We start from the raw sequence: 27,910 nt of genomic DNA on the forward strand, positions 1-27,910 counted from the left end.
AGCCCCTCCTGGGGACTCAGGTTTCTGGGAGGGCTGTTGTGTTTCTGTATTACTTTTTTTACCTTGTCTATCTCTGTATGTAACTGTCTATACTGTAAATATCTGCTTGTATATTGTGCTAGCTGTAAATATAAGCTTCATTCATATTTCCAGAGCCGGCTGAGTCTAGTCTGGGTGATTTCTAAAGTGGGGGGGGGCAGGGAACACCCAAACCATCACACTCAGTTATTTACCCAAAAGAATACTTGAGATGGAAATGCTGTCTTTATTCTGCTTCTGAAATGGAATGTCTTGCAGATGTACCTCTACAGTTTTTCCAGTTATGTGCACACTTACATGCAAGTTAAAAAAGTTAACTTGCATGCTCACAAAGTAGGGGTATCTCTGAGCTTTAAAGCACTCCTGGGAAACAGGAAAATCAAGAGAGCCTGTATGCTGCAATATTGTTAACAACTCCATTTCTGGTCCGTTGCCTAAATCTTTTCCAGCTCATCTGATCCATCCATCTAACCACCAAGAACTTGCACGAGCTGGTTATAGTTGTTGCTTCCACTAATGTATTTATGTCGTGTTGCTGTCTGTGGGTGTTACTTAGGCAAATCAGCAAGTTATCCTAAATGTACAATTACATTTATTACAGTGGCAGCCAGAAGCACTGCTGCAGTTACAGGTCTGTCAGCTTTCCAATTAACAATTGAGGTTTTTGATGAGTTTGCAGCTCAGGTTTTTTCCCTTGCAGCAACTCACTAAACCTCTTTCATTGTCTCCAAAAAGCCCTTTCCACCCTTTAAATCTTAATTTTTTTGTCGAAGGGGTATTTTTTTGCTGCTTGCATGTTAATTTAACACTTTTTAAAATGTTATTCCTTAGAAGGGTTTCTAACATGCTTCACTTTTTACTCCAAGTGCTCTTGAAGTGCAAAGTCAGCCTCAGGGACAGATCTTTGAAACTCTGTTCTTGGCTGGGCGCTGCTGTATATGTGTAAGACATCAGCCAAGCAACTACAGATGAAGACCCTTAGCTACTAGACCACAACAGTGATTACAACTTTCCCATCTGCTCCCAGTGTGATTCATGCTTACCAATGCTCACTTGTAGTCCACATGCCATCAACACTCAGTGGTAAACATCTCTTTGCACTGAAGCATGGCCCTCCTACCACTGACCTCAGAGGGACCAACACCATGTTAGTGCAGCAGGACTACAGTCCAACATGGTGTGTCAGCACAATCCTGAGAAATGCTGGATGTTTCAAATGCCTTCTATACTACTAAGATCCACATAACACTAGCAATATCTGATCAGTATTTACCTGAAAACTACCTTAAAGCAGCAATTCTTTCCTGCTTCTGATCTACAACTTTGTACTTTTCCTTTTTTGTATGTTATTATTTAAACTGTCCTCTATTTTCTTATGCCACTGTGCCCTTCCAGCACAAACACATGGAATTCAAAACCTAGGCACAGACTACAGCACAGTCTGAAGCCTTGGCTGGTCCTTGGCTAGGACCAACCTCTCCAAGAGCATACAGTTATGGCAACATGGTGAGATAGCTCACCTGACTGGAGTGCTGCAATGGAAGCCTGCCAACTGTCATCTATCAGAGGTTATCACCTTTGAGAAGTTAGGGGGAGAAGTTCCCAATGGCTGGGAAAAGGCAAATGTCCTCAAGAAAGGCAAGAAGAGGAACATGGGGAACTACAGACCACAAAGTCTCACAGCAGGCTTGGGAAAATTATAGAACACATCTCCCATGAAATTATCTACCATGGACATGAAGGTCAAGAAAGTGACTGAAGCCAGCCAACACTGATGTAACAAAAGTAAACCATACCTGACTAATGCAATTGCCTTCTGCAAGGAGTTAACTGTCTCTGTGGATAAGGCAAAGCACTGGATGGGCTGGCAGGAACCTTGTAAATTACCTCACATGCAAATGCAAAGTCCTGCACCTAGGATGGATTAACTTTATTCAACAAGACTCAGTAGTGTCTTTCCAAGAAAGACAGCAAAGGACACCCTGGCTGTTACTAGTAACAGTTAGGTTCTTTCCAGAGGTGCATGTAGATCCAAGAGCAACTGACACAAGTGGGAACACAGTAAGAGGAATGAATTTTAGCATGAGTGTGCTCAAAAAGTGGAAGAGGTACTCAGAGCAGTTGAGAAATCTCCACGCTTGGAGGTATTCTAAATTCAAATGGACCAGATTCTGAGCAGCCTGCTCTAACTATGCCTGCTTTGAAGAGGAGGTTGGAGTCGACCTCCAGAGAGTCCCCTCCACCTTATATGATGGTGGGTTTCTCTAAGTCTACACTGGAAAACAAACAGAAATTTTACAGTGCCTGTGTGCTGGTTTGAGGCTAATTGGGACTTTTTAATGAGATAAATTAGATCATTGCTTGTGAAAAGAAAAATATGATTAAGTCTGTGTAACTCATTGGTTTACTGAGAATCATGGAATGGTTTAGGTTGGAAGTGACCTCAAAGATCATCCAACCCCCTGCCATAGGCAGAGACACCTCCCACTAGAACAGATTGCCCAAGGCCTTATCCAACCTGGCCTTGGTGCTCCCTCCCTGGAGGTGTTCTGCAACCTCCCTGGCCAACCTGTGCCAGTGTCTCACCACCCTCACTGTAAAGAACTTCTTCCTAACATCTAGTTTAAATCTCCACTCTGCCAGTTTAAACCCATTCCCCCTTGTCCTGCATTACAAGACCCAAGAGGGATAAAGAGCCAAAATGTAAATAATCTCTCCCACTCTGGTGGGGATTCCACACTGGATCTATTCACTTCCTCTTAACTCTGCTCTAATACCTTTCCACTAATCTTGGCTAACAGAAAATAATGCAAGCTATGCTGGCTTTTGGCTTTGTTTGAATGGGAAAGAGGAGGGAGAAAAAGGGGGGTAGCTTTGAGCCCTTCTGAGTAGCTTCTTTGTCCAGGAGGGAGTTTGGATTTCTGTATCATCACTTCTTTGTATATAGTTATAAATATTTGTAAGTATATTGTGTATATCTGCTTGCAAATTCAGCTTTGCCATAAATGTAGCTTCATCTTACTTCCCAGCCACCTGAGCTGGTCTGACATATTTCAACAGCAGTGAGGGGGCAAATTCCTAACACACCACAGCCTGCAATACTAAGAGAAATGAAAACCCCACCTTGTCTTGTGATTCTAATAGAACACATCTACGACAGCCAAGCAATTTAACAGGACTAGAGAGTATTTGCCATTAACTTTGGTGTGAGTTTCTCCTACTATCCATTTAGCAGATGAGCAGGGCTAAACACCTGACAGCCAATTAACATTTGATGCTAGCATATGGCTTTGGTGGTGGGCAGGTAGCAAACTTGGTACTAACAGAGAAACTCTATGGACACAATGATATTAAAGGAAATTTATGGCTGTCACAGGAATTCTGCACACATATCCAGGACAAAATTCATTCCCCAGCAAAATTAAGGCAGCAAGCATGTAAGAAATAGATCTGCCCTTCAGGAGTGCCAAGAAACACATGTAAGAACATATGCTATGGGAGTCAAAGATGTATTTTAAAACAGGGGGGAAAAAAGAAGTTATGTATTTGGGGGAGAGTTACATTTTAATCCTGAGCTCTTCTTTTGACTAGACAAATCAAGACAAGTGATTTTGCCCAAAGACAAGGGAACCTCCTGGTCCTTGACACTTGAGAAGCCTCTGCTAAAATATCTTTATTAACCTGGATATAAACTACAACTTGAATTGGTAGGAAAAAAACAATTACCCAGTTTTCTGTATTGAGAATATTAAAATACCACTTGGATGGAATGGGATGGGACACATTTGGAAATTCCTGTGCCAGTTCTGACATTACCAAGGAAACAAAAGGAGGTAAACTGTCAGTTTAAAATATTTGGGGATGAACAAAAATTTTCATTTCTAAGCAAATGCCACATTTTTTTTCTAACACAAGGGTGTTTGTCCTCTCATTGCAAGAAATTAGCATTCTTTCCTCCACAATCAATCTCAAGCCATTTCAGCCTACTGGGATTTGGAAGGGACATAAATGTTCACATGTCAAAATTCCATCAGAAACACAATGGCTCAAATTCATTTCTGGGCTTCAGGGCTTCCTCCTTGAGGCCACATCCAGCTTTTGCTTTCTGCCAATCTGAATGAGGCTCCAAGTCACCATCCACTCTTTCAGCCTCTGTCTTAAAAAGTAATGAGTGAGTTTTCCCTTCCTTGCCCTTCTTTTCTGCTACACAGTTCTTCATCCTCCCTGCTTCACTTCCCCCCTCCTTTCCTTTTTGTTATCTGCACTCACATGTAGAAAAATGCTGGAGACAAATCATCAGGCACTTAATTTGGTACTTTTAGCCAAGAGCTCTATTTTTCTTACAGAAAATAACACTTGCAAAGTCCAATGCTTTAGCCTTCTGTATGCCTGTCTCAATACCACTCTGAAAATGCCCCAAAGATTCAAAAGACATTTACTATACTCAGCAGAAGACCTCAAAGACAATTACACTTACTTGAGTTTCCTGAAACTAAGTTTGAAGAAGAGGTCTGACAGGAATGAGACACCTCAGTTTTCATCTTATGACACACCTGAGAACCCTCAGAAGGTCTACAAGACAAAATCCAAGTCAAGTAGCAGTGGTTCTGCTTCTAGAACAATTCATTACACAAAAAAATCTGCCTCTGGTCTCCTAATGTGTTATACTTTGAGATTATTTTCTTATCAAAATGCCTGGGATATTGTATATGGCTTCTGTACAGTCAGATGGTATTATCATCTCACCAACTTCTTCACTACAGACATAGAGTCCTTGCCAGTTATGGCAAGCCCTGCTCAGAGAGCTTCTTATGTTTGCTTTGTGCACCAATCTGACCACAGTTCTGCTGACAGCCATAGATTCACAGGCTGCATTGGGTTCAAAGAGACCCTCAAAGGTCATCTTGCCCAAATCCCCTGCAATCAGCAGGGACATCTCCAACTAGATCAGGCTGACCAGGGCCACACTGAGTCTGATCTCAAATGCCTCCAAAGATGGTTTCTCAACTACATCCTCTGGCAAGCTGTTCCAGTATTTTATCACTCCCATTGTAAAGAACTTCATCCTTATGTCCAGCCTAAATCTACCCTGCCCCTTGCCCTATTGCTAAAATACCTCAGCCTTCCTCAAGGTCCTCTTCAGATACAGAAGTGTAGCTATAAAGTTTGTCCAGAGCCTTCTCTTCTCTGGGTTGAACTGCCCCAATTCTTTCAGCCTGTCTTCACAGGAGATGTGTTCCAGCCCTCTGATCATCTTTGTGGCCCTCCTCTGGACCCACTTCAGCAGGTCCATGTCTCTTTTTTGTTGGACACAGCACTCCAGGTGAGACCACACCAGAGAAGAGTGGCAGGATCACTCCTCTTGACCTGCTGGCCATGCTTCTTGTGATGCAGCCCAGGACGTGATTTGCCTTCTGGGCTGCAAGTGTGCATTGGTGGCTCATGTCCAGCTTCTCATCCACCTGTACTCCCTAATCCTTTTCTGCAGTGCTTCTCTCAATTTCTTCGGCCTCCAGCCTGTGTGGATATCGAGGGTTGGGCCAACCTTGCATTTTGCCTTGTTGAACCTCATAAGAGTCTTCTCAGCTCACCTCTCCAGCAAGTCCAGGTCCCTCTGGATGTCATCCCATCCTTCAGACTTACCAATTGCAACACTCAGCTTCATATCATCAGCAAACTTGCTAAGGGTGCACTCAATCTTGATGTCTGTTTCATTGATGAAGATACTGAACAGTATTGGTCCCAGTATAGACCTTTGAGGGACACCACTTATCAGCCAGCTCCAGCTGGACATCGAGCCATTGACCACTACCCCTTTGAATGCAATCATCCAAACAATTCCTTATCCACTGCATGGTCCACTCATCAAATCTGTATCTCTCCAGCTTAGAGAGCAGGATCTTGTGGGGGACTGTCAAGGGCTTTACAGAAGTCCAGATAGATGACATCTGTTGGTCTTCCCTTGTCCACTGATGTAGTTACATTGCAGAAAGCCACTAGACTGGTTCAGGCAAGTGCTGGCTATCTTGAATCATATCCCTGTCCCCCATGTGTTCCAGTATAGGTTCCAGGAGAGTCTGTTTCATGATCTTCCCAGGCACAGAAGTGAGGCTGACAGGCTGGAAATTCCCAAGGTCCTCTTCTTTCAACCTTTTTAAAAATGGGTGTAATGTGATGGTCCATCAACTTGAGAGGGAGACAGAGCAAGACTGACAGTGGAGAGTGAGACAAAAAAAAGGTCCTGAGTACCTCAGCCTTGTCTGTTGAGACCAGCTCTTCATTCTCACTCTTCAGAGGGGGAACACTTCCCTTAACCTTCCTTTGCTGGGTGATGCACCTCTAGAAGCCATTCTTGTTATTCTTTGCATCTCTTGCCAGGTTCAGTTCCAGCCATGCCTTGGCCTTCCTGATCTCATCCCTACACAACCAGGCACTGTTCCTATGCTCCTCCCAGGTTACCTGTCCCTGCTTCCACTGTCTGTGCAGCTCCCTCTTGCTCTTTATTTTCACCAGCAGGTCCTGACTCAGCCATGCTGGTCTCTTCCTGGCCCAATTTCTTACACACAGGGATCAAGAGCTCTTGTACTCTAAGGATTATGTCCTTTATGATCTGCCAGCTCTGCTCCTCTGTCTCTGAGGATCCTTTCCCATGGGGTCCTACTGACTAAGTCCCCAAGGAACTGGGATTTTGCCTTCCTAAAATTCAGAGTCCTGACTATGCTCCTTGTCTGTCCCACACGCCTTAGGACTGCAAAGTCCACCAGTGCATGATCAGTGCAGTCCAGGCTGTCCTCAGTCTTGATATCAGTGATGAGTTCACTTGCATTTGTGACCACCAGGTCCAGTACTGCATTCCCTCAGGTATATTACCTGGCTCAAGAAGCTACCATCCATGTATTCTGGGGTCTCCTTGATTGCTTACAGTTTGTCATGCTACTTTTCCAACAGATACTGGGGTAGCTCAAGTCACCCAGGAGGACAAGAGCCTGCAAGAAGGAAGCTTCTTCTAGCTGGAGTAGAAAGGCTTCATTAGTGGGCTTAACTTCTACACTACAGTAGGTCCTTTTTATGGTGACCAGAGATCTTACAAAGTAACTTGAAATACTGAGGGGAATAGTTGAACTGCAAACCACACAATGCAAAGCACTGAACATGTGCTCTTGTTTGCTGTTTGCCTGCACCTGAGCTTGTTCACAGTAGAATTCTGCATGCTTAAAGGTTCAACCCATTCTATCAGCAAGTTTTCTTCTCAGTAAATTAGACCAACACAGCAAACAACTTAAAAGCAAATGCATGATATTTATACTCTGAGCTGCTCTTGTACTCTTGCTTGAGGTTAGACATCTTTAGCAACCAGCAACCTCCTGTGCAGCTTACAATTGTTATCAGCTTGCAACTTCATCAAGATAAATGCAAACTTGCACAAGCAGATGTGCTTTGCTTCTCTCCTGGTATTGTACTGAGCAGAATTTTTAGCATTCATTAAAAGCAGTGACAATCATCTAAGTGCCCACTTAATGCTTTTTCTCTCTCACTTCAACCTTTTAGAATACAGCAGTGAGTGATACAGTAAAAAGACTGCCTAACTGTCTCAGATTGCTTTTTAGCATCTCTTTGACAGTTCTGTGTTTAAACACTGGGGCTGATGTCTGGGAAATTCACATTAACATACTTTTTGTATGGTGTGTAATCTGGAATGACACTGTAAATGAACATTCCCTCCTAAGTCATCTGTAATCTGCTGGCTCTACACATTCTTGCATTGTAGAAGCCAGTAATTGCATCAAATGTTAAACCAGCAAACATATACAATACTGCTCATATTTGAAAAACAGGATTTCTTAAAGTAAATGAAGGCAAATCTCTGCTAATATTCCAATTTAGGCTCTTTGGTATGCTGTGTTTTATATGAACCCACACACAGGTACAATATTGGGCCAAAAATGACTTCTAAAGGAAAAGAGGGTTCCTGTTACCCTGGTTTATATCACTACCCTGTGATTATGCAGAAGCAACCCAATACCTGTTACAAACTAAGAGTACCTGCAGTGAGTCAAGCCAAAAGATTATGTAGCTCTGTACCTTCTGTCCACTAGTGGTCAGTACCAAACACCCAGAAAGCTGCATGATTGCAAGGTTTGCCTCGATGTCACCTTCCTTTGATATGTCCTCTTACTGACAACGGTTTGATGGCTCTGTGAGCCACAGGGTTCATTTTCACTGGTTTAAAAAACATACCTTTCTGAAGAGATAGATTTTCACACCACCTTTCTGCCTTTCAGAATAGTCTACTATTCTGGGGTCAATGAAAGCTAAGGAGATAGAGAACTGTGTTAAAAAGTAACAGGAAAATGTTTTAGATTTCCTAAGTGGATCTCTGCACACTGACACAGATTTCTATTCAGATATTCAGATCCCACAAAGGTGTTTTCAGTATCTCCCAGCTGTCACTTTCTGGAAGGGAAGACTACAAAGAGCTGTGTGCCATGTCAGTACAGGAGGTACACAACACTAATAACAAGGTTTAATGTTTGTTGCAACAAGCACTCAATGCACTGTGCTGAGAATAATTAATCTTCCAACACATTCATGTAGTAGGTGTATCAAGCATCATTTTCACAACTTTACAAGGAGGAACAATGCAGGAACTGTCAAATCTGAAGAAGACTAACTAGAATTTGTTTGCCTGTGTTCCTCAGGTTCTTTCAAGTATCTCTGCCAGACACAATGACAGTTCGGAGTCATATTCCATATCTTCCAGCTCCCTGGTTGTTCTTTGCACTTCTAGGCTGCACTGTTCTCCTCAAGATATACCTGTTTGTTAGTCCAGAGAGGCTGAGGGAGCTGGGGTTGTTTAGCCTGGAGAAGAGGAGGCTCAGGGGTGACCTCATTGCTGTCTACAACTACCTGAAGGGACGTTGCAGGCAGGTGGGGGTGGCCTCTTCTCCCAGGCAACCAGCAATAGAACAAGGGGACACAGTCTCAAGTTGTGCTGGGGGAAGTGTAAGCTGGATGTTAGCAGGAAGTTCTTCACAGAGAGAGTGATTGGCATTGGAATGGGCTGCCCAGGGAGGTGGTGGAGTCACCATCCCTGGAGGTGTTCAAGAAAAGCCTGGATGAGGCACTTAGTGCCATGGTCTGGTTGACTGGATAGGGCGGGGGGATTGATAGGTTAGACGGGATGATCTTGGAGGCCTCTTCCAACCTGGTTGATTCTATCCTATTCTATTCTATTCTATTCTACTCAATTCCTTATTCTGGGGTCAGGGACCTCAGTATTTATAAACCACAGGATGTTTGTAGGTGAGTTACCCTAGAGACCAGAAACTTGAACTCTGGTATTTTTCACTATGTTATCGGTGGAAAGTATCAACTGCACAAAGTGCAAGAGATCCCCCAAAGCAAACATGTGCCTGTAGAGAGATAATGAAGGAAAAAAAACTTTAGCACCTAATGCTCCAACAGCTGCTACAGTTTCTCAGCACTAGCATGGGAGGCATACCTGGAAAACAGTTCTTTTGGGTTATCCTCCCAATGCAGAGATCTAGCTTAAATATTCCCCGAGACACCCAGGAGCCAGTCTAACACTCAGAACTCTCCAGGACAAACTAACTCCCCAGAACTAGGGAAACACTAGAAAAGTGCCTGGCAGTGCACTTCTCTGTGCTGTACTGCCTGAGCCTTAGATGTACAAACGGATCTGAGCCACCACACATGTAAGAAATGCACTAAAAAACAACACTTGTTTAGATATGCCCAGTCTTTTTAAAATGACATCTGTTCTAAATCCCTACACAGCTCAACGTTTTTTTTTCCACTGCATTTCCAAAGCCATTCTTTTGTAAATAGATAATTAGTGCTTAAATACTTCTTTCAAGGGGTTTCTACATTAACATTAAAATAGTGTAATTACCGATGGTCAAAATGGCATGACTACAATTTACACAGGCTCCTTTCTTTTGCTGCTCTGAAGCTGGTTTTCTTTCTTCTTCGACACAATTTAAACCTGTTTTAAACGTGAGTCTTATTGAATCTAAAAATATAAAATACCTGTTTAAGAGGGAAAGAAAAATAACTACCTTCATTTTGAAAGACTGAATATTAAAGCAAAAGCTAAGCTAAGCCTAACTTCCAAGGCTTTCTGGAGACCTGGAGATCTCTTTTTTTGTTTGGTTTTTTAACCAAGAACTTAGAAGCAGGGATGATGTTCTGATTTTGTCCTGCAATCCAGCACTAGAAAGAGATGGTTCTAGTAGTGGTAGTTACTATAGCTGGAAAGGCATCTTCACTCTGAAATACTTTGAGCCTGAAATAGAAATGCCATCTTTTGAGCAGAATCTGCCCAGGTCAGTTGCTGAAATGTGTGTCAATTGAATAATTTTTGTGCCTGTGTGTATGACATCCAGGTAAGATTAACATGTTCAGGAAAATGCTATGAAGAGCTAATTATTGTTTTCCACTACAATGCAACGCTCACCTCCTATTTTCTATTTCAACTTGAGCCTGAAGTCGAAATTCAGATCAGGGGACTATCTGTGACACTGAAAATAGCAACTCAACACACCGGAACCATGGATGTTACAAAGTGTGTTGGTTTAAGTAATCTTTGCAATCCGTGCACAGAAGATAATTCTCAGATAGAAAGCAGAAGTACATGTTGCAGTTGCTAGCACAGAATCACAGAATCAACCAGGTTGGAAGAGACCTCCAAGATCATCCAGTCCAACCTAGCACCCAGCCCTAGCCAATCAACTAGACCATGGCACTAAGTGCCCCATCCAGGCTTTTCTTGAACATCTCCAGGCACAGCAACTCCACCACCCCCCTGGGCAGCCCATTCCAATGCCAATCACTCTCTCTGGCAAGAACTCCTTCCTAACATCCAGCCTACACTTCCCCCAGCACAACTTGAGACTGTGTCCCCTTGTTCTGTTGCTGGTTGCCTGGGAGAAGAGCTATTTAGTTATACTTCCAGGAAAGTAACCTACAAGCTCACGGTGACAGCGGGTCCTGGAGCACACACAATTTGGAAATGATATTACTGACTTGAGCAAAGGGAATTACAAGAGCAACTGAGCCAAGCAGGCAATTTGTAGTGCCAACAGTAAGGGAGATAAAAAATTAGAGATGGTTTTGGAGTCGTTATTTGATGAGTGCACTAAAGCAGGACATGTGTCTTTGCATTTGTCCTACAACACATCTGACTTATATGCAGGTAGAGAATAAATAACAGAGCCCAGAATAATGAAAAAGTAGAGGACAAGGAGAGCTACACACGGCATGGTGAGGTTGATATATCTCATGATACAATATCTAGCCTTGATTACATGCAATCATGGAATGGTTTGGGTTGGAAGGGACCTATAAAGGTCATCTAAACCACCCCCCTTGTCATGAGTAGGGGCACTTTTCACTAGATTGGGTTGCTGAAAGCCAACCTGACTTTGAACATTTTCAATGATGTGAGATCCACAACCTCTCTGGACAAGCTATTCCAGTGTGGTTCCACCTTCATTGGAAAAAAATTATCTCTTTATATCCAGTTTAAGCTGAAAGAGGGTAGATTGAGAACTGCTGCCCTTTGCCCTGCCACTAGCTCTGGTTAAAAAAAATCTTTTACCATCTTTGTTATGAGACCTCTATGTATCAAAATCCCTCCTCCTGAGCATGCTGAACAACCCCAATTCTCCCAACCTTTCTTCACAGGAGAAGTTTACCAGCCCACTGATCATTTTTGTGGCCCTCCCTCTGGAACTGCTCCAACAGGTCCATGTATCTGGAAACAATTCCTGCAAATTATTTTTGGCTGTTTAAAGGGATGCCATTAAAATCTCCTGGACATACTGGAAAATTAGCATAAGTTCAAAGCTGCCATATCATGTGCCCTGATAATGTCCCCAGAAAGTTTCACTGGCCTCACAGCCTTCCATTTGGCCCTACCACAATACACATTCTGCACTTTATTTTTGATGGTTCTCCAAAACTGGATTTTCAAATTTGGAAGAAAAATACAGTTAGAGAAGAACCTAGATACACAGAGGAAAAGATCAGATGTAAAAACAGGGGAAAGGTCAATTTGGGAAAAGACTGGAGGGAAACAGCCAGATTGGCACCACTGGCCAGCTTTCTAAATTGGCTATTCATCCCTTTCCCCTCCCTCCTCTCTTTTTTCTAAGCTATCCTGGATAAAGGTAGCAAAACAGAAATCTGATTTGCAAAAGTACATCATGATACTGCATGACTGAGCAATAAGAGGACAGATGAAACTGAATATAAATTTATGCAGAATAATTCAAGTGCTGGGGAAAAAAAACCACATCCCAGCTACAGATCCATACTGATGTATTCTGAACTAGTACTACCATTTAGGAAAGATTTCCTAGAGTTAGAGGATGTAATTTTATGAAAATGTCAGCTCATTGTTCAGCCACAATCAAAAAGAAGAACAGAATAATCCACAGCACTAGAAAGGGAAACAGGGGGGAAAAAAACCAGGAATTTTCATTATGCCAGGAGATAAATCTGTGGTTTACTCAGATCATGTGCAGTTCTGGTCTCACCAATTCAAAAGGGACACGGAGCAAAGAGGTACAAGGTGTGACATGTATGATAAAAGGCATTTAAGGACTTCTACATAGTCCTCAGACTGAGAAAAAACCACAAGGGCAAGTATAGAAAGAGCCTATAAACTCTTAAGCATAACAAAGAATGATGTTGCTGCAAAATAGGAGGTGACAAGTTTGAAATAAGCCAAGTTCTCCACACAATCCACATCACACTGTGGAACCCTGCTGCAAGATTGTGTCAGCACACACAACTTGCACTGATTCAAATGTCAATTGAAAAGCTCAGAGAAGAAAATACCAAGAACTAAGGAGAAGGTAATGCTGCGGCTCAAGAGGTCCTCGGACTTTAGCTCCTCCCTAGAGTTAGGCAACAACCTAGCATCAAGAAAAACTCAAATCCTTCCTCAGGAGGAGAAAGGGAGCTTTGAGAAAAGGGAAAGTAAAGAAAGCCAGAAGATTGAAGTTTAATGAAATAGAGGGCTGTATGGGTCAGAAGATGAAGAGTAGCTGACTAAGGAGCAGACAAAGCAGAGCACCTTGGCTCCAGTCACAGTCAAAGACGACACTGGGCTAGAGAGATGTATTACCTGAGCTGGTACAGGCCTTTCTGTGTACCCACATACAGTTAGACTGAAAAAGAGAACATATTTTAGGGTATGACTCAGTAAGTCACTATGCCTCTATTAGCACAACACTTGAGCATGTGCTCGGTAGAACCATAAGGTTGGTGTAAGTTAATGATGTTAATGTGAAATACACTTTGCATCAGAGAGGCAGAGACATCTTATGTAGAGCAGAAAGATAAAATCCCAACTTGCTGAAGGGCCTCCTGAAAAGATGAAACAGGCCAAAAGACCAGAGTGGCACAGACCCAAGAAGGTATGACAGAACAGAAAGCTAAGGGGTAGGGCTCGATGCTACACAAAGATACAGTGCAGAAGCAGGAGCAGGATATTGCCTTGACTGGAAATAAAAATCTTTAAGATCATCAAGTCAACCATTCTCTAACTCCACCAAGTCTGGTGCAGCCCTTAGGGGAGAGACTTGGGGGTGCAAGGTTGGACGTGGCACTTGGTGCCATGGTCTAGCCTTGAGCTCTGTGGTAAAGGGTTGGACTCGGTGATCTGTGAGGTCTCTTCCAACCCTGATGATACTATGATACTATGATACTATGAGAAGCTCAATATGAGCTGTCAGTGTGCTCTTACAGCCCAGAAAGCCAACCAGACTTTGGCTGCAGCAGGAGAAGTGTGGCCAGCAGAGTGAGGGAAGTGATCCTTCCCCTCTACTCTGCACTGGTGAGATCCCACCTGGGGTACTGCATCCAGTTCTGGAGCCACTATGACAAGAGGGATATGGATGTGCTGGAACAAGTACAGAGAAGGGCCATGAGGATGATCAGAGAGCTGGAGGACCTCTCCTGTGAGGAGAGACTGAGGGAGTTGGGGCTGTTCAGTCTGGAGAGGAGAAGGCTACAAGATTACCTTATTGTGGCCTCTCAGTATCTTAAGGGGGCCTACAAGAAAGCTGGGGAGGGACTTTTTAGGATGTCAGGGAGTGACAGGACTAGGGCTAGAAATGGGTAGATTCAGACTGGATGTTAGGAAGAAGTTCTTGACCATGATGGTGGTGAGAGAGAGCCTGGATCAGGTTGCTCAGGGAGGTGGCTGAAGCCCCATCCCTGGAGGTGTTTAAGGCCAGGCTGGATGAGGCTCTAGGCAGCCTGATCTAGTGTGAGGTGTCCTTGCCCATAGCAGAGGGGATGGAACTAGATGATCCTTGTGGCCCTTTCCAACTCTGACTGATTTTAGGATTCTATGTCCCTAAGCACCACATTTCTGCTTTTAAACACTTCCAGTAATGAGGACTGAATTACCTCCGGGGTGAGCCCATTCCAGTGTTTGCTAACACTGCAACTAGTGCCTAAGAGGAAACCGAGATCAAGGGAAAGTGTAACAAGCAAACACCCCAGTGTCTATTCCAAAGCATAAACAAAGTTAGAGCCTAATGAGGGCAGCAAACATAGATCTGATGCAGAACAGTAGCTACAAAGGAAGGTGAGCCCTGTGCTATAGGCTGAAGGAAAAGACATGGAAGCTTGGCAGCAGCTGCTAAGAATGACAGTGGAGGCAAAAGCTCATGCCAGAGTCTGTCAATCACTTTCTCAAGAAACTAGTAAAATGTTAAGACACTGGGAAGAAGGTTGGGAAGACTTCTGGAGGTTGCTAAATCATGGCAGCTACTGGAAGCAGCTATCCAGAAAACTCAAAGCTGTTGGGGATTGGTGCCTGTCACAACAAAAGGAACAACCAGTAAACATTTTTGATTTTTTTTTTATTCTCTACAGATTTTGCAAACAGTCAAGATATGAAAGAGTTGATAAACTGTCCATGTAAGAGAAAAAAAGACAGCTTCCACTTTGAAAACTCATTGACTGTAATCTGCAAAAGAGTTTACAGTTTTGCAATGGAATAAAACTCCAAATAGGAGCTGAATGAGCATAGGTGGTGGCATTCATTTATTTTTCTATTAGATCTTCCACAATGAATGAAAAAATTCAGTGACACTTTCCCTTTCTTCAGACTGCCAAGAAAATACAAAACCCACCCAAACTTACACTTGCTATATTTACATACATCATAGAATCAACCACAGAATCAAAGGTGCTCTTGCAAAAATGCAACTCAAACCACCAAGATCACCTTTTCCCTAACCACACAGTAGCATGACATTGGAAGCAATGCCTGAAAAGACAGAAAATGAAGCTGCCTTTTGGACTAAAAGTGATGAAGAGGCCAACACAGAATGCCTTGGTACATCTACCTACCACACTGAAGAGGATTTCAGCTTAAGGACTTCAGAATGTTGTACAGCTGTGACCAGCAGGGAGGCAGATGGATAGCCAGGGAGACAAAACCTGTACACCAAGTAATGTGTGTAGCTCCCATGCTTGCCTGCTAGCAGTATCCCAAAGCACTTTTCTTCCCACGCCAGCAGATAAATAAAATGGGTATTATTCAGAAGGGATAACCATATGGTTTGTATAACCTTTAGGTGTTATTACATGGTAGAAACCTATAAAATTGGGTGAAAATTTGCTTTCTGTTTTACCACCAGCCTGTTCCATTTGGGTAGAGAGAGAGGGGTGAGGGCACTATAAAAGTGTTGCTTTCACATGCTGTTCCTACCTTCGTCTTCATAGAGCAATGCAATTATTCCATGCAGGGCATATCAGTGGGTTCCAAAGATGAAATAACCATGTAGCAGCCTTGCTGATAACAATTTGCTAGTAAATATTTGTTTAAATTGCTAACTATTGACTTTATTTTTTAATATTCAGTTTCAACCTATATGCATCTGTCTGCTTTGTGCCTTCCCAATGCAGAGTGTTCGAACGCATGGCAAAGAAATTAAAATAAAGATAGGAAAAACGGAAAAAAAATCAGCTGGAGGGAAGAAAATCAACATCAAAACTTCAATCCATTACCCTTAAACTGCATCCTCTCTTTCTCCAACTCTTTCATTTCCTCTCACCCTTTATGTTTTCCATAATGAACTCTGAGTATGGATTTTTACTCTAAATGAAGGTACCCGCGCCACTGCGGGAACAATACCCATCAGGGCTTTTGTCTGGGTAGGGTGTATGCTTCCTACTTTTCACTGAAATTTTTTTTTAGCATCTCCAAAACATTGCAGAAGCACATGTAAATCACCACTCTCTTGCCCAGTGGAACAGGATTTCACTTAACAATGCCAACAGTTGCCTACAGAAGGCATCTACATCTGGTCCGCCTCATCCAAGACAGCAACCGCAGGCAGACGTTTCGCTTTGTTTGGGATTTGGTGCTGTGGTGCAGCTGAGCCTCAGACTGAGAAAATATCTATGAGCCTCCAGGGTTAAACAGACAAATGTTTTCAGTCACAACAACTTTTTTTTTCTTGCAGGCAGCAGCACCATAACAATGTATGCAAGAGGTTTGCTGTAAATCATTGAAGGCCTACTGACTTAAATTGTTGCTAGCACCAAGAAGCTGCTTAATGTACACTTGAGAGTGTGAAGGCAGAGCAGATGAATAGTCTCACAAATCTTATTTGCTCAGTTGAGAAAATGCAAAAATATTTGTTAAAAAAAAAACCACACCAAACAACAAACCCAAAAACAACTCAAAAACCCTACAACACAACAAACTGATTCCTGCTTGGTGCCATTCCAATTTAAAAGTCAAATTAATATTCATCATTTCTGAGTGCATGATGGGTTGTACTGGCAGGCAGAAGGGGCAGATACAGTCAGTAAACAAACTTACTTTCAAATCCACACAGAATTCAGTACCTACCTAGCCACTCGTTGAATTTTTTTACTTCACTAGGAAGCCCCAGCTCAGTAAAATCACCAGCATGTATTAACACATCTCCATATGGCATTTGGATGGGATCAGTTCTTGAGTGAGTATCAGAAATACAGACGAATCTTGTATATCCTGGAGGTTTGGGAGCATCATGGGGCACGGGATCAACCCTGCAGGAAACACATCATAACAAGGTTACAAAAGTCCTTATGTACTTCTTAGAGTCTGCTTTGCAATTCTAATGCTGTTTTTTTTACCTTTACAGAAGATTACACAGACTTCTAGATCTGTCTGATGGCAGGGATTTATTAAGACAAACCTAACACTAATGGAAGGTGTAAAAAGCCTTGATGTTTACATCACAACATTTCCAACGTTTGGTGGGTTAGAAGGATTAACTTAAACAGATTAAGGGAAAGAGATTGAACTATGGCAGTAACTCTGAAACAAATACTTACAAATAAATCAAAGGCATTGCCCGTTTCAAAAGAATTGTACTATCCTGTTTCATTGTTTAAATATGATTACATTGTACACAGGGAAAAGATTTATTTTAGATACATAAATACATTTAAATGCATTTTTTTCCCCTAATGATAACTGTCTTTTTTTTTTCCCCTGCAAGTTATACAACTCCGGAAAATTTAATTAACACGTTTTAGAGATATGCTTCAGAGTGTTAGTGCAGGGCCAGATAAGAACTCTCCTGACAACAGCTGTAAATGCACGTTCAAGCCTGACTATTGTCAGGACAAATGTGGCAACTTTCTGGGCTTAATTATACTAAATTAAATCCGATGCTGTGAGGGGTGAGGCTGCATTGTTCAGAGCCCAATCTTGATATTCAAAACTGAGAAAACAAAAAGATCTGACCCCCGTTTGATGAGGCTTACTTACGATTTAGAGGAGAAAAGCAGAGAACACCTCTCTGCTGCATGAGGAATACTTATTTTCAGCTGAATCTTTTTTCCCTCAATCTTTATTTTGTTTGACTACATAGAAGCAAATGCAGCTATGCCATATCTATTATCCCAGTCAGGGACTTCTGGTGAAATAAAGGTTTGGTTTTTTTAAAGCCAGAGACAAATATTTATGTCCATTAGAGAACAAAGAGACATAAAGAACTGCTATAGAATATTTTGCATTTACAATATCTGTTTTGAAAGGACAACATTTAGCTTTGTTCACTGTTGCAGTACACAATACATACTCCTGCTCTTTGCTGCGTGTGCTTCAGTTCAGCAGCTCAACCTCATAAACATAATCCCAGGAAAAAAGTTAAGACACCTTTGCTATTAGTAACCCTATCCCTGCATAGTCAGTCAATTTTCAAAAGGTATTTTGTTGCCTGAAAGACATAAGCTGATAGCCTTTAGCTGCATAGAATTCAATGAAATGCATAGGAAGGTAAACTAAGGTGGTTTTAACAACTTCAAAGGATTAGGGAGAGAGCAAAGAAAAATGTAAAGCATAAAAAAACTTGTTAAATACAGAAAATGTTCTTAGCATTTCCTACAATACAGTTACAAAATTGGAGTTTGAAGAAATCATTTTGTGTTTGTCTTTCCCATACCTTTTTAGGAAGAAGTGTTGGGCTTTTTACAGCAATACTGCCATTTTTAGTACAAACACCTTGTAGTGGTCCTCTGAAGTCACAGTAAAAATGAGGTAAGGAGTAAAATCAGCTAGCATCAAATCCCACCTAATGAATACCCAAGTATGTACAAGCTGGTGGGGTATGTGAGCAAGTATGTACTGGAAATTGTAGAACTTGGCTCACAAGGCGTGGAACATTTGGACCCCGAGAGAGAGCAGCTGCAAACACTGCATGCCGGGCTGAAGAAGTGTGCGTGTTGCAAAAGCACCACAGGCACATGTAGGATGGGAGATGAAAAAAAAGAAAAGACTTAGATGCAAGAGAGGGTTAGGCATAAGAGGACACAATCTCAAATAGTGCAGCTGTATGACTGCCACTGCATGCTAAGAAGGCCTTGGTTTTGGAGGGAAGAGACCTGCCATAGAGCGAGCTCCATGAGTGGTGAACAGAGGTAGCAGGGGTGCAAAGTAATATGGAGGGTGAGTGGTGGTATTCAATTAGTGAGCGAGCCCTCTTTTAAAGTGCAGGCTGCACTTTAAGCAGGGAAGAGTAATGCACTCAGTCCATGGAGTTCCTTCACAAAATGAACTGGGATGGCCAGACAAAAATGATGAGGAGCTGACCCTGGCTACTGTTGCAGCCATTCAAGCTAGAAAAATCAAACATCAGTTCAGCAAACTAATTATTGCTGTCCCTGCCCAGCATTTCCCAAAGTGAGTCACAGGTTCTATTAGTAAGCCAGCTTTAAATTATGCATACAACCTGGCACAACATAAGGATATGGACTGCTCTAAAATACTCCTTTTTCACTTTGCATGGTAGGGCTGCCTTTCAAGCAGATGCTCCTCCTTCAGAAACATTTTAAAGCTCAGCACAGCAGTAAGCTGGGTGTTGGGGAGCAGCATGCATTTCACATGTTGCTCCTCTGAAGCTGAACAGAAAAACATGACAGCCTTACCATGGCAACTCACACAACACACATGCTTTTTCTTAAGAAAAATGGGGCTGGGGGAGATATGGACAGTGTTTCCCCAGTTGCTGAGGTATGTGTAACTTTTAAATAGGAAGCAATGGGCCAGAGGATTTTCATGGGTAAAAAGGCATCAATACGAGAAAAGAAAGCAAGAAATGAGATGCAGATTTTTCATGTTGAAGGGATACACAGTGAGGTCACATATAGGTAAAAACATATGTCAGCTTTCACAAATGCATCTCAGTTGTGTTACAGGAAATAATTTCTGCAGGGTTGATCTCTATATTCTTTTGCAATGCATTCCCACAGCAGCTGTCACACCAACACCTAATGTGCTGCTTGCAGTGTGAGCAGAGGAATAAAGGTCTGCTGATTAGTTTTGGGCAAATACCTTTGTTTTCCTTTCAAGTATGAAGATTGCAGAGAAATTAAAAGGCAAAGTTAAAAAAGTCTCAGAGCAAAACCATTGCCAGAGGTTAGTTTATATACCAGATTTCAGTGGTTTTACAAAGAAGCAAGATAGGAACTTTCCAGAAAAAAACCTGATGGACTTGAAAACATTGGCAGAATTCGTCACCCTTCTCGTCAGTGCCAACCCAGTCACCTCACAAGCACAGGGTTGCCAGACTAAGATGATGAGGCTGGCAAAGGGCTGTTTGCAAGTTATGAGCACTAAGAAGCAAAATGAGAAATATGAAACTGCAGAGAGGTTCAAGGGAGAGCTGCAAGATGAATTCAGAAGAAAAGGAGAGCAAAAAAACCCTCCTGCAGTTCAAGAAGATTTTACCAGGTCTGTGTTTCCAACTGCCTGAGACATTACTAATCTGGGTATTTTTAACCACACACAAAGACATGGCAAAGCCCTCACCTCCCTGAAGTTGACAACAAAAATTGCATGGACTAAAGTGAGGCTAAGATTTCACCCATAACAATCATGTGAATGTAAGGTGCTTTTGTTAGACTTTTTATGTCTACTTTTCCCTTCTTTGTTGCTATTCTATTCATTGGTAGGAGGGCAAAAGCAATCCTGCTGGCATTCAGGAACATTATTTACAATTTCTGTACCAGGAAAAGAGTAGGTCAGACTGCAGTCAAAGTTTCAATTGATTTAGCCTGGTTTTCATTTGCACAAGTTTCTTCAATGGTATTAATCATTCATGAGTGATTGCTAAACTCTTCCAAGGAACTATTTTCTAAGAATAGTTTATTTTCAGCTACTTGCTTAGGTGCTGAACCTCCATCACCCATCTGATTTTGTAAGCCCTCTGCTAAAAAGATTTATTACTGGTTAGAAGCTTAAACAGTGTCATTTTTGAGTACCAGATGGATACTTCTTTTTATCTTGGTAAAAAACATTCATCTTTCAAGAATAGCGAGGAAATTCCTGAGTGCCCAGGAACTGTCTGAATATTCACAAACAATAGCTAAGTCTTGACAAACAAAGCAACCTGCATTTAGCATTTCCATTTAGAAAATTATTCCTGAATTCACATTCATTTGTTTGTACTTTTGCTAGCATTTGCCAGCTCTATAAACAGAGGATGCTTCCCAGTGCTAACACTCATCTCCTTTGACTGTTTACATTTCACGAGTACCTAAAACCCCACAAAGGAGACTAGAAGCTAATACAGTGCCTCCAGAAACTGTTTGCTCACCACACTGGTATATATGTTAGTCTTCAGGTACTTTTAATGTAACACCTAATTTATGCCAAAGAATGTACATAAGCATTCACTAAATAGACACACAGCATTCAAGTAGTCACCACGGCTGAGCTTTTTAACTGCAGAAATCACAGCCTGTGGTCGAAGTTATCAAATCATACTGAATATCAAAAATGTTAATCTTTCCTAAAGGAAAAAAAAAGTTTCCTTAAAAAAAATGAAAACAGGCCTTCTGATGTAAAGATAAGGCTGTTTATCTCTTTAATAAACACAATAAAATGGCAGACATTTTTATTCCCTATAAAAAATATTTTACAGCGGAATTTTACACTTAATTTATTTGTAATAGCTCTACTGTTTTGCTCTTCCTTCTGGCTTTAAACTTTATGGCAGGTTTCATTTTGTAATTATAATTCTCCACTTTAGAAGTAAATCATTTAGAGCTGTTAATTTAACTGATGTTGTCATTATATAAGAAGTCAGAAACAAACACATTAATTACTCTTTAAGCACTTGGCATCTTTGGCACAACGGTACGAAAGTTGTCGAATGGATGCCCACACTATTTTATTTATTGACGTGATTTTTCCCTTGTATGTAGTTGTAATATAACTAACAAACCAGTATGTGTTGTACAGATAAAGGCTTGGTATTTTCAACAGCTATTTACAACAATAAGCAAGTACATGAAGCAAACAAACATTATTAAGATTGCAGAAAGTATGATCCTTCTAGCGTGCCTTACTTTATTAGCACTGCTTGTTGCTTATTTCTCGAGTGATCTCTCTTCTGTCCCTTAACAAAGTACTTAAACTCTAAGTGGACAGATTTTGTGCCATTACAGTTATTAGAAAGGCAGAAAAATAGTGTTTTTTTTAATTCTTTTTTGACTGGTCCATCAAATACAACATTGACAAGGCAATAACAATTTAGTAGGCTGTGCTAGAGCCGTAACAAAACTATAATACTTACATTTGCACATGTGGGGGTTGAAAACGACCCTGGTTAATGTTGTAGAATGTGAAAGCCTGTGTGGGGTTGGAGCTGTACTCATCCACTTCAATTATGAGTCTACTGTGCTGATGTCTTCTAGCTGCCATAATGTGTGACTGGGCGAAAGCCATGCTTGCAGTGTAAGGTTCGGCTTCTTCAGGCGATCATAGCTGCTATCTTCCGATATCGACTGGAGAAGACCATGACATCTCCTTACCTAATCAGCACACACTCCTCTGAAAAATCTGAAAGCAGATTGAAGAGATGGAGGATAACTGTTTGACAGTTAGATAATCTGTTTGCAATTCATTTTATTTATTATGAAATGAAGGGGAGATAGGGAGAGATGAAGACGTAGCTCAAAGAACTCCTCATGAATGTCTCCAATTCGGCAATTTGATTAATACACTTCAGTTGTGGGTGGAAAGCAGGGAAACTTGCTAAAAACCACAGGGGCAACTTGCTCAAATATTTCAGACATTTAGAACAGTCATTCAGAATGGTATGTCATTTAATGTTTCTTCTTTTTTTTTTTTTTACTGCATTGCTGGAGGTTTATTCCTCATCCTCCTTCAAAAAAAAACCCCACCAAACCTGAAACTGAATACACAGCTGTGCACAACAAAAATGCAAGTTAATTAAACAACAATCACTTCAACCAATTCTTCTGAAAGTCTGAGCCATTCACTATGGGGAAGCATTGCCAAGTTGTTCTTTCCATCCTAAAGAAGTGGGCAAAGGGCCACATGCACACTGGCTCCTGGTTCTATAGTAGCACTGAAGGAACTCCTGACAGATACAAAGGGCTCCCCCACTTCAAACACTTTCTCTCCTAGTCTAATATCCTGGATTCACTGGAAAAAGAAAGCAATTCAACAGCTAACACACAGTAAAGAGTTATTAAATATTAAAATGTAAAATCCATGCAGGTTTTGTCTTTGGGAATAAATATTTCCCTGAAGGTTATGCAAGTCTAGAAAAGCAGCACCAAAAATGGGTAGAGGAACGGCTAAGTCAAACCAACAGGAACGCAGAGAGTATCCCCTAGAAACAGCAGAAAGTAATTTAAATGTGAATTTTATTTCCCAGTTTTAATAATAAAAAAATAATTCTAAGCTACTGACTGGGTATTTTTACAGCCTAACTTTGCAGCCCTTTAAAAAACTTGTCTGTCTGAAATATTTACCTTCATGCAAGTGAAGGCTCTTTTCTTCAAGGGAATACAAGTAATCTGCTTCAGAAGATGTATTTCATGAAAAGGCAGGCTAGAAAGCAGCAATCCATTTAATAGGTGCAGTTTCTGGAAATCAGAAAGACTGTAAGCATTTCAGGTGACCTTGCTACTGTGCCTTAATTCCATTCTGAAGGGACAGCTGCCAAGAGTGATGGATGAGGAAGGTCTTCATAGTCACTCAAATTCTTAAAGCTATTTACAGGTACTTAGGTCCAATTCAGTTCTAGTGGCAGTCAAGAACCTCAGTATCTTTAAAAATTTGGGCCTGGGTCCTCTACTTAACTACTACAGTGCTCCAAGAAGTGGTGGTGTACTTTTGTTTTGGGAAATCTTGTTGTTAGGAAATTGAAATCAGAGATTCAGCTCAGTTTTGTTACTGGCTGAATGGCTGTAAAATGATGACAACTTGCTGTCACTAACAACCCGCAAGAAACCAGACTTGAGAATAAAAGCACATGCCTTCCCCTAGAGCTGAGTGGTAAAGAAACAGCAGAATCACAACAAAGAAAATTTTGGAATCTAGCAGAACAAGCAGCAACAGAGGACCAGAGCAGAGGGGTGGAAGGGAGGAACAATTCTTCTAAGAACAATCAAGTACAAATTGCTGCATTTAGGAAATAAGAAATCACTACAGCAGATGTGAAGAACCCTCCCTGAGGAGCTTCCTGTATTAAGTGATACATTTGTAAAGAAGTTTTGAATAGGCAAGGTCAAAGATTTTATAGGGGGCAAACTGTTCTAAGTGAACCTACTTCTGTTTGAAAGAAACTATTAGAACTGCTGACCTCTAGAAATACTCTCCAGTAGGATTAATAATTTACAATTCCACAGTTCTATGTAAGGATTTCAAACTACCTGACGAACACAGCCTTTGTTTTAGAATTCAATGATTATTCTCTCTTTACACCTAACTGAACTGCAGTTACAAAGGAGTTAAAGCACTGCCTTAGGGACTTAGAATCTCCCTTTGGCCTTATTAAGTTCTCAGGAGCTCATGGCAGCTGGGTAATCTGCTTCTATGAGCCTCCACTCTGGGTCCTTCTTATATGGCTTTTCCCAAGGTACACATCAAATCTTCTATAGAAAAGGTCCAGGTATGCAGGTACCCAAAAATTCATTCCTAAGCTCTGTTTTCTGGGTAACTGGAGAAAATAGCAATTAAAAAGAGGAAGAGGGGGAAAAAAGCACTGCTAAGCCTTCTGACAAATGACAGTCACCCAATGCCAACCCTGGACACGTAAAAAGCATCCAAGATGAAAAACTAAAAGGAAGAGGCAGATCCTGCAATAAAAATAAAATACCCAACTAGCAATCATATGAATAGGCTGTGCTGAACAAAAATGAGATATGCAACACATAATCAGTAAGCATTATTCAATAGCGAGCTTAATTCAAGCTCATTTCAGAAACATACACAGATGTCTTTGAAGCTTACCTTTCAGTCTAGGGTTTTCTTCCTGCATAAGTGATTGGCTGACTACTAACATTGTTGGTGTTCGACAGAACAAGCTGTCTCTTTCCAGCTTGACTGATAACCAGACTCACACCCATTACTCCCCTCTTTCTGTTTCCATTTCCAGCAGTCCCCCAAATTGTAACTTACTTTCTTTTAATATTCCAAAATTTCTTCCTTTCCCAAACTAGGGTATAAAATGCAGCAGGGAAATAATTATCTGCTTCCATAGCATGCAAGTTTTAAAATTATATGCCCAGCATTAACAACACAGAGCATTAAGACTCAAATCCCCACAGCAACAACATGCTAACCATCCTCTTCCCCCAGACTTAGGGAGCTGCGGGATGTCTGCCAGGGAAAAACAGAAAAATGTAAAAAAGACTGCAAGAACATGAATACTAAAATAAATATCACAAACCTGGCTGTTAGAATCACAGCCTGGGAAGCAGCTATTAAATCAGCTAAGCCATCTTCTTACTGATGGCAGAAATGCTCTCTTCACGTTATTTTCCTGCCGCTTTCTCCAGCCTTTGTTCAAACGTTCCCAGAGCTCTGACCCAAAGCCAACTGTGTACAATGGACACTGCTGCACCATCTTCAGAAGCCTTTGCATCAGGCCATAAGCTATGTGTGTAGCAACATCTCTCCTGAGGAATTGCTGGACTAGAGGTGCTTGAACCCATACATCTGTTTAAGCCCTTTGGTGAAGCTCTCAAAGAAGCCTTTATATTAATTCCTTTTTTCCACTTTTTCAGCCTGAAATGTCTGGTATGCTCATCTCTCAGCCTTCTTGTATAGCTGACGTAATTCTTTCCCTCTTTTACGTCAATTTCCCAGTCTTTTCATGCTTTTTTCCATCTTAAGCCAGTATTTTATTTTAATCTCATTTCTTCACAGATTCAGCTTCATTCTTTGTTCACTGTCAGATCCATTGTCTTTCACCATATCTCATTTCATCATCCCTGCTGTTCCCTCCATCATCTACCCTTCATCTCGAGCCTAAAAACAACAATTCTTGAAAATTATTCAAGCAACACACAATATGAACCTAGACTTGAAAACAACATGGCTCAAACAGATGTCACTGAAACAGTAATTAGAAACCAAGATAAAATACTGAAGATGATGATAGCTAAAAAGAAGTTATAAATTAAGAAAGAAAACTGTGAAAGATCTATCTACAGAGCAAAGAACTTTGCTACACTAGAAAAAAATCTGGAGGTCAAGAAGCACAACATGGTTATAACAGGCTGAAGAGGGGCAGTTGCCACGTTCTGCACTAATAATAGTGAGGCCACATAAAGAAAGGATGCTGGGACTCTTGGCAGTACAAAGATCAGTGGTAAAGATGTTAGTTTTTGCTAAGGATGTTTAGAGTTTGACAAGCTGGGATTTGGGAAGGCAATGAAGAAACAAAATGCAGCATTAAAAAGAAAAAAAAAGAAAGGACAAAAACCCCAGACATTTTCATGGGGTTCTAAACCATCAAAGCCAGAAAGACAATAGCAGCAAAATACCTTAAGGAAGCACGTGAGAATCTGTGATAGAGCACATAGTTACACAGATCATACACAGCCCTTGGATACTGTTAACCAAAAACCCTTCCAAGAGCTTTACTAAGGGCTCAAGTTTTCCCCTATACTGCACTGCAGTGCTTTTCATAAACAATCAGGTCACATATAGGCAAGTAGACCCTTTATTTAAACCTAAAAAAACGTGCTAAGGAGCACTCTGCAGTAATGGTCCCAACTGTCTAATAACATTTCTATAACCACTTCATTATCACTTCATTATCACAAATTACTATTTTTGTTTTCTCAAAAAAAAAAAAAAAGGAAAGGAAAAGAAAAAAAAGCTGTTACAGACTGACCAGCAATAAGCAAACATATTGAAACCAGTAAAGCAATCACTTCCAATGAGAAATATGCTGACAATGGTAACGGGTTTTGCTGTCTAAATACTCATTTTAGATACTCCAGATAGAAGCCAATCAATGGAAATAGTTTGGTACCTCCAGTTCTGCCATTGGGAAATGAATATTGAAATAATCCTAAAAAGGCATTTCTCTGTGGTAAAGGATGAGCCAGGCAAATCACACTGCAGAAGAAAGCTTTGCCAAAGGGATACGCTCTCCTCTTCCTGCTCTTCATTTTCTGAAACAGAGCTCAAGTCCTGGCAAATCAAAACCACTGAGTCTCCCCTTAGCAGAGTGGTTTGGACTCACTTGACAAATGAGGACTTTAGAAGTCAAGGCAGCATAATCAAATGTTATCAGACACTTGTAGATTTTAAGGTCGATCACGCACATTTCTCCTGATGGAATCATTAGGCTTCATAAATGAATACTATTTGTCATAGCCCACATTTCCCATTGCACTTAAAAGAAATTACACAAATAAACCTGCAATCTATTGCAGTGAAATACACACTCACAAGCTTTTCCCAAAGCCAATGCTCTATGTACTTGCGATTTCTGTCAACGAACTGAACAACAGCATTCCAAAATGAACAGATTTCTTAAGGATGTTTGAATATGTGCTCATGCCTCTGCTGCAGAGACCATTGCAGCTCTAACTTCATATATAAGCTAAGAAATGTCCTGGCTTAAGCAGTAAATAAATGTATACACAATGGTGAGTTTTGTCATACAAGCTTATCTCAAAAACACCCAATGAACTGAAACACACTCACCAATCCATTCTGTGAGTACCATGGGATGGCACTGTACGCTGCTCCACCTGCTTCTCAGTACACAACGTGTAGGTACATAGTTGTGGGAGCCTGGAAAGTTGTCTTAAGATAAAAAATTGGAATATAACCTTCACAAATGTCTCTTTAGCACGGCTTTTAGCATGGCTTTCACAACCCTCAGCTGGTAATGAGAGCAGATATGCCCTACTAAGGTATTTTCAAAAACCTTTGCCTACGATGTGTCTCGCACAGAAAATATCTTAAGTATCCCATTTTTCAGTCTCTGCTCTCTTCAGCAGCTCCTGCTGAAACAAGTTCTAGCAAACCCAGGATTTATTAAGGGGATTC

At 41.2% G+C, this 27,910-nt stretch overlaps 1 protein-coding gene across 6 annotated transcripts in view; it reads right to left on the reverse strand.

Annotated features, from left to right (window-relative positions):
- MPPED1 (metallophosphoesterase domain containing 1) overlaps positions 1-27,910 on the reverse strand; it is a 70,149-nt gene that overhangs the window by 33,997 nt on the left and 8,242 nt on the right. For 2 of the 6 annotated variants that reach the window (XM_064165900.1, XM_064165905.1), the window contains exons 2-3: positions 22,161-22,426; positions 16,939-17,124 (exon numbers count right to left, since the gene is read on the reverse strand). In XM_064165900.1, the coding sequence (XP_064021970.1) occupies positions 16,939-17,124; positions 22,161-22,312 (338 nt within the window). In that variant the 5' untranslated portion in view covers positions 22,313-22,426. Of the gene's footprint in view, positions 1-16,938; positions 17,125-22,160; positions 22,457-23,367; positions 23,482-24,850; positions 24,874-27,562; positions 27,880-27,910 lie in introns of those variants that run through there. The other 4 variants (XM_064165902.1, XM_064165901.1, XM_064165904.1 and 1 more) reach the window with 4 other exon arrangements.

This window comes from Pogoniulus pusillus, chromosome 27 (genome assembly GCF_015220805.1).
Source record: "Pogoniulus pusillus isolate bPogPus1 chromosome 27, bPogPus1.pri, whole genome shotgun sequence".
NCBI lineage: Eukaryota > Metazoa > Chordata > Aves > Piciformes > Lybiidae > Pogoniulus > Pogoniulus pusillus.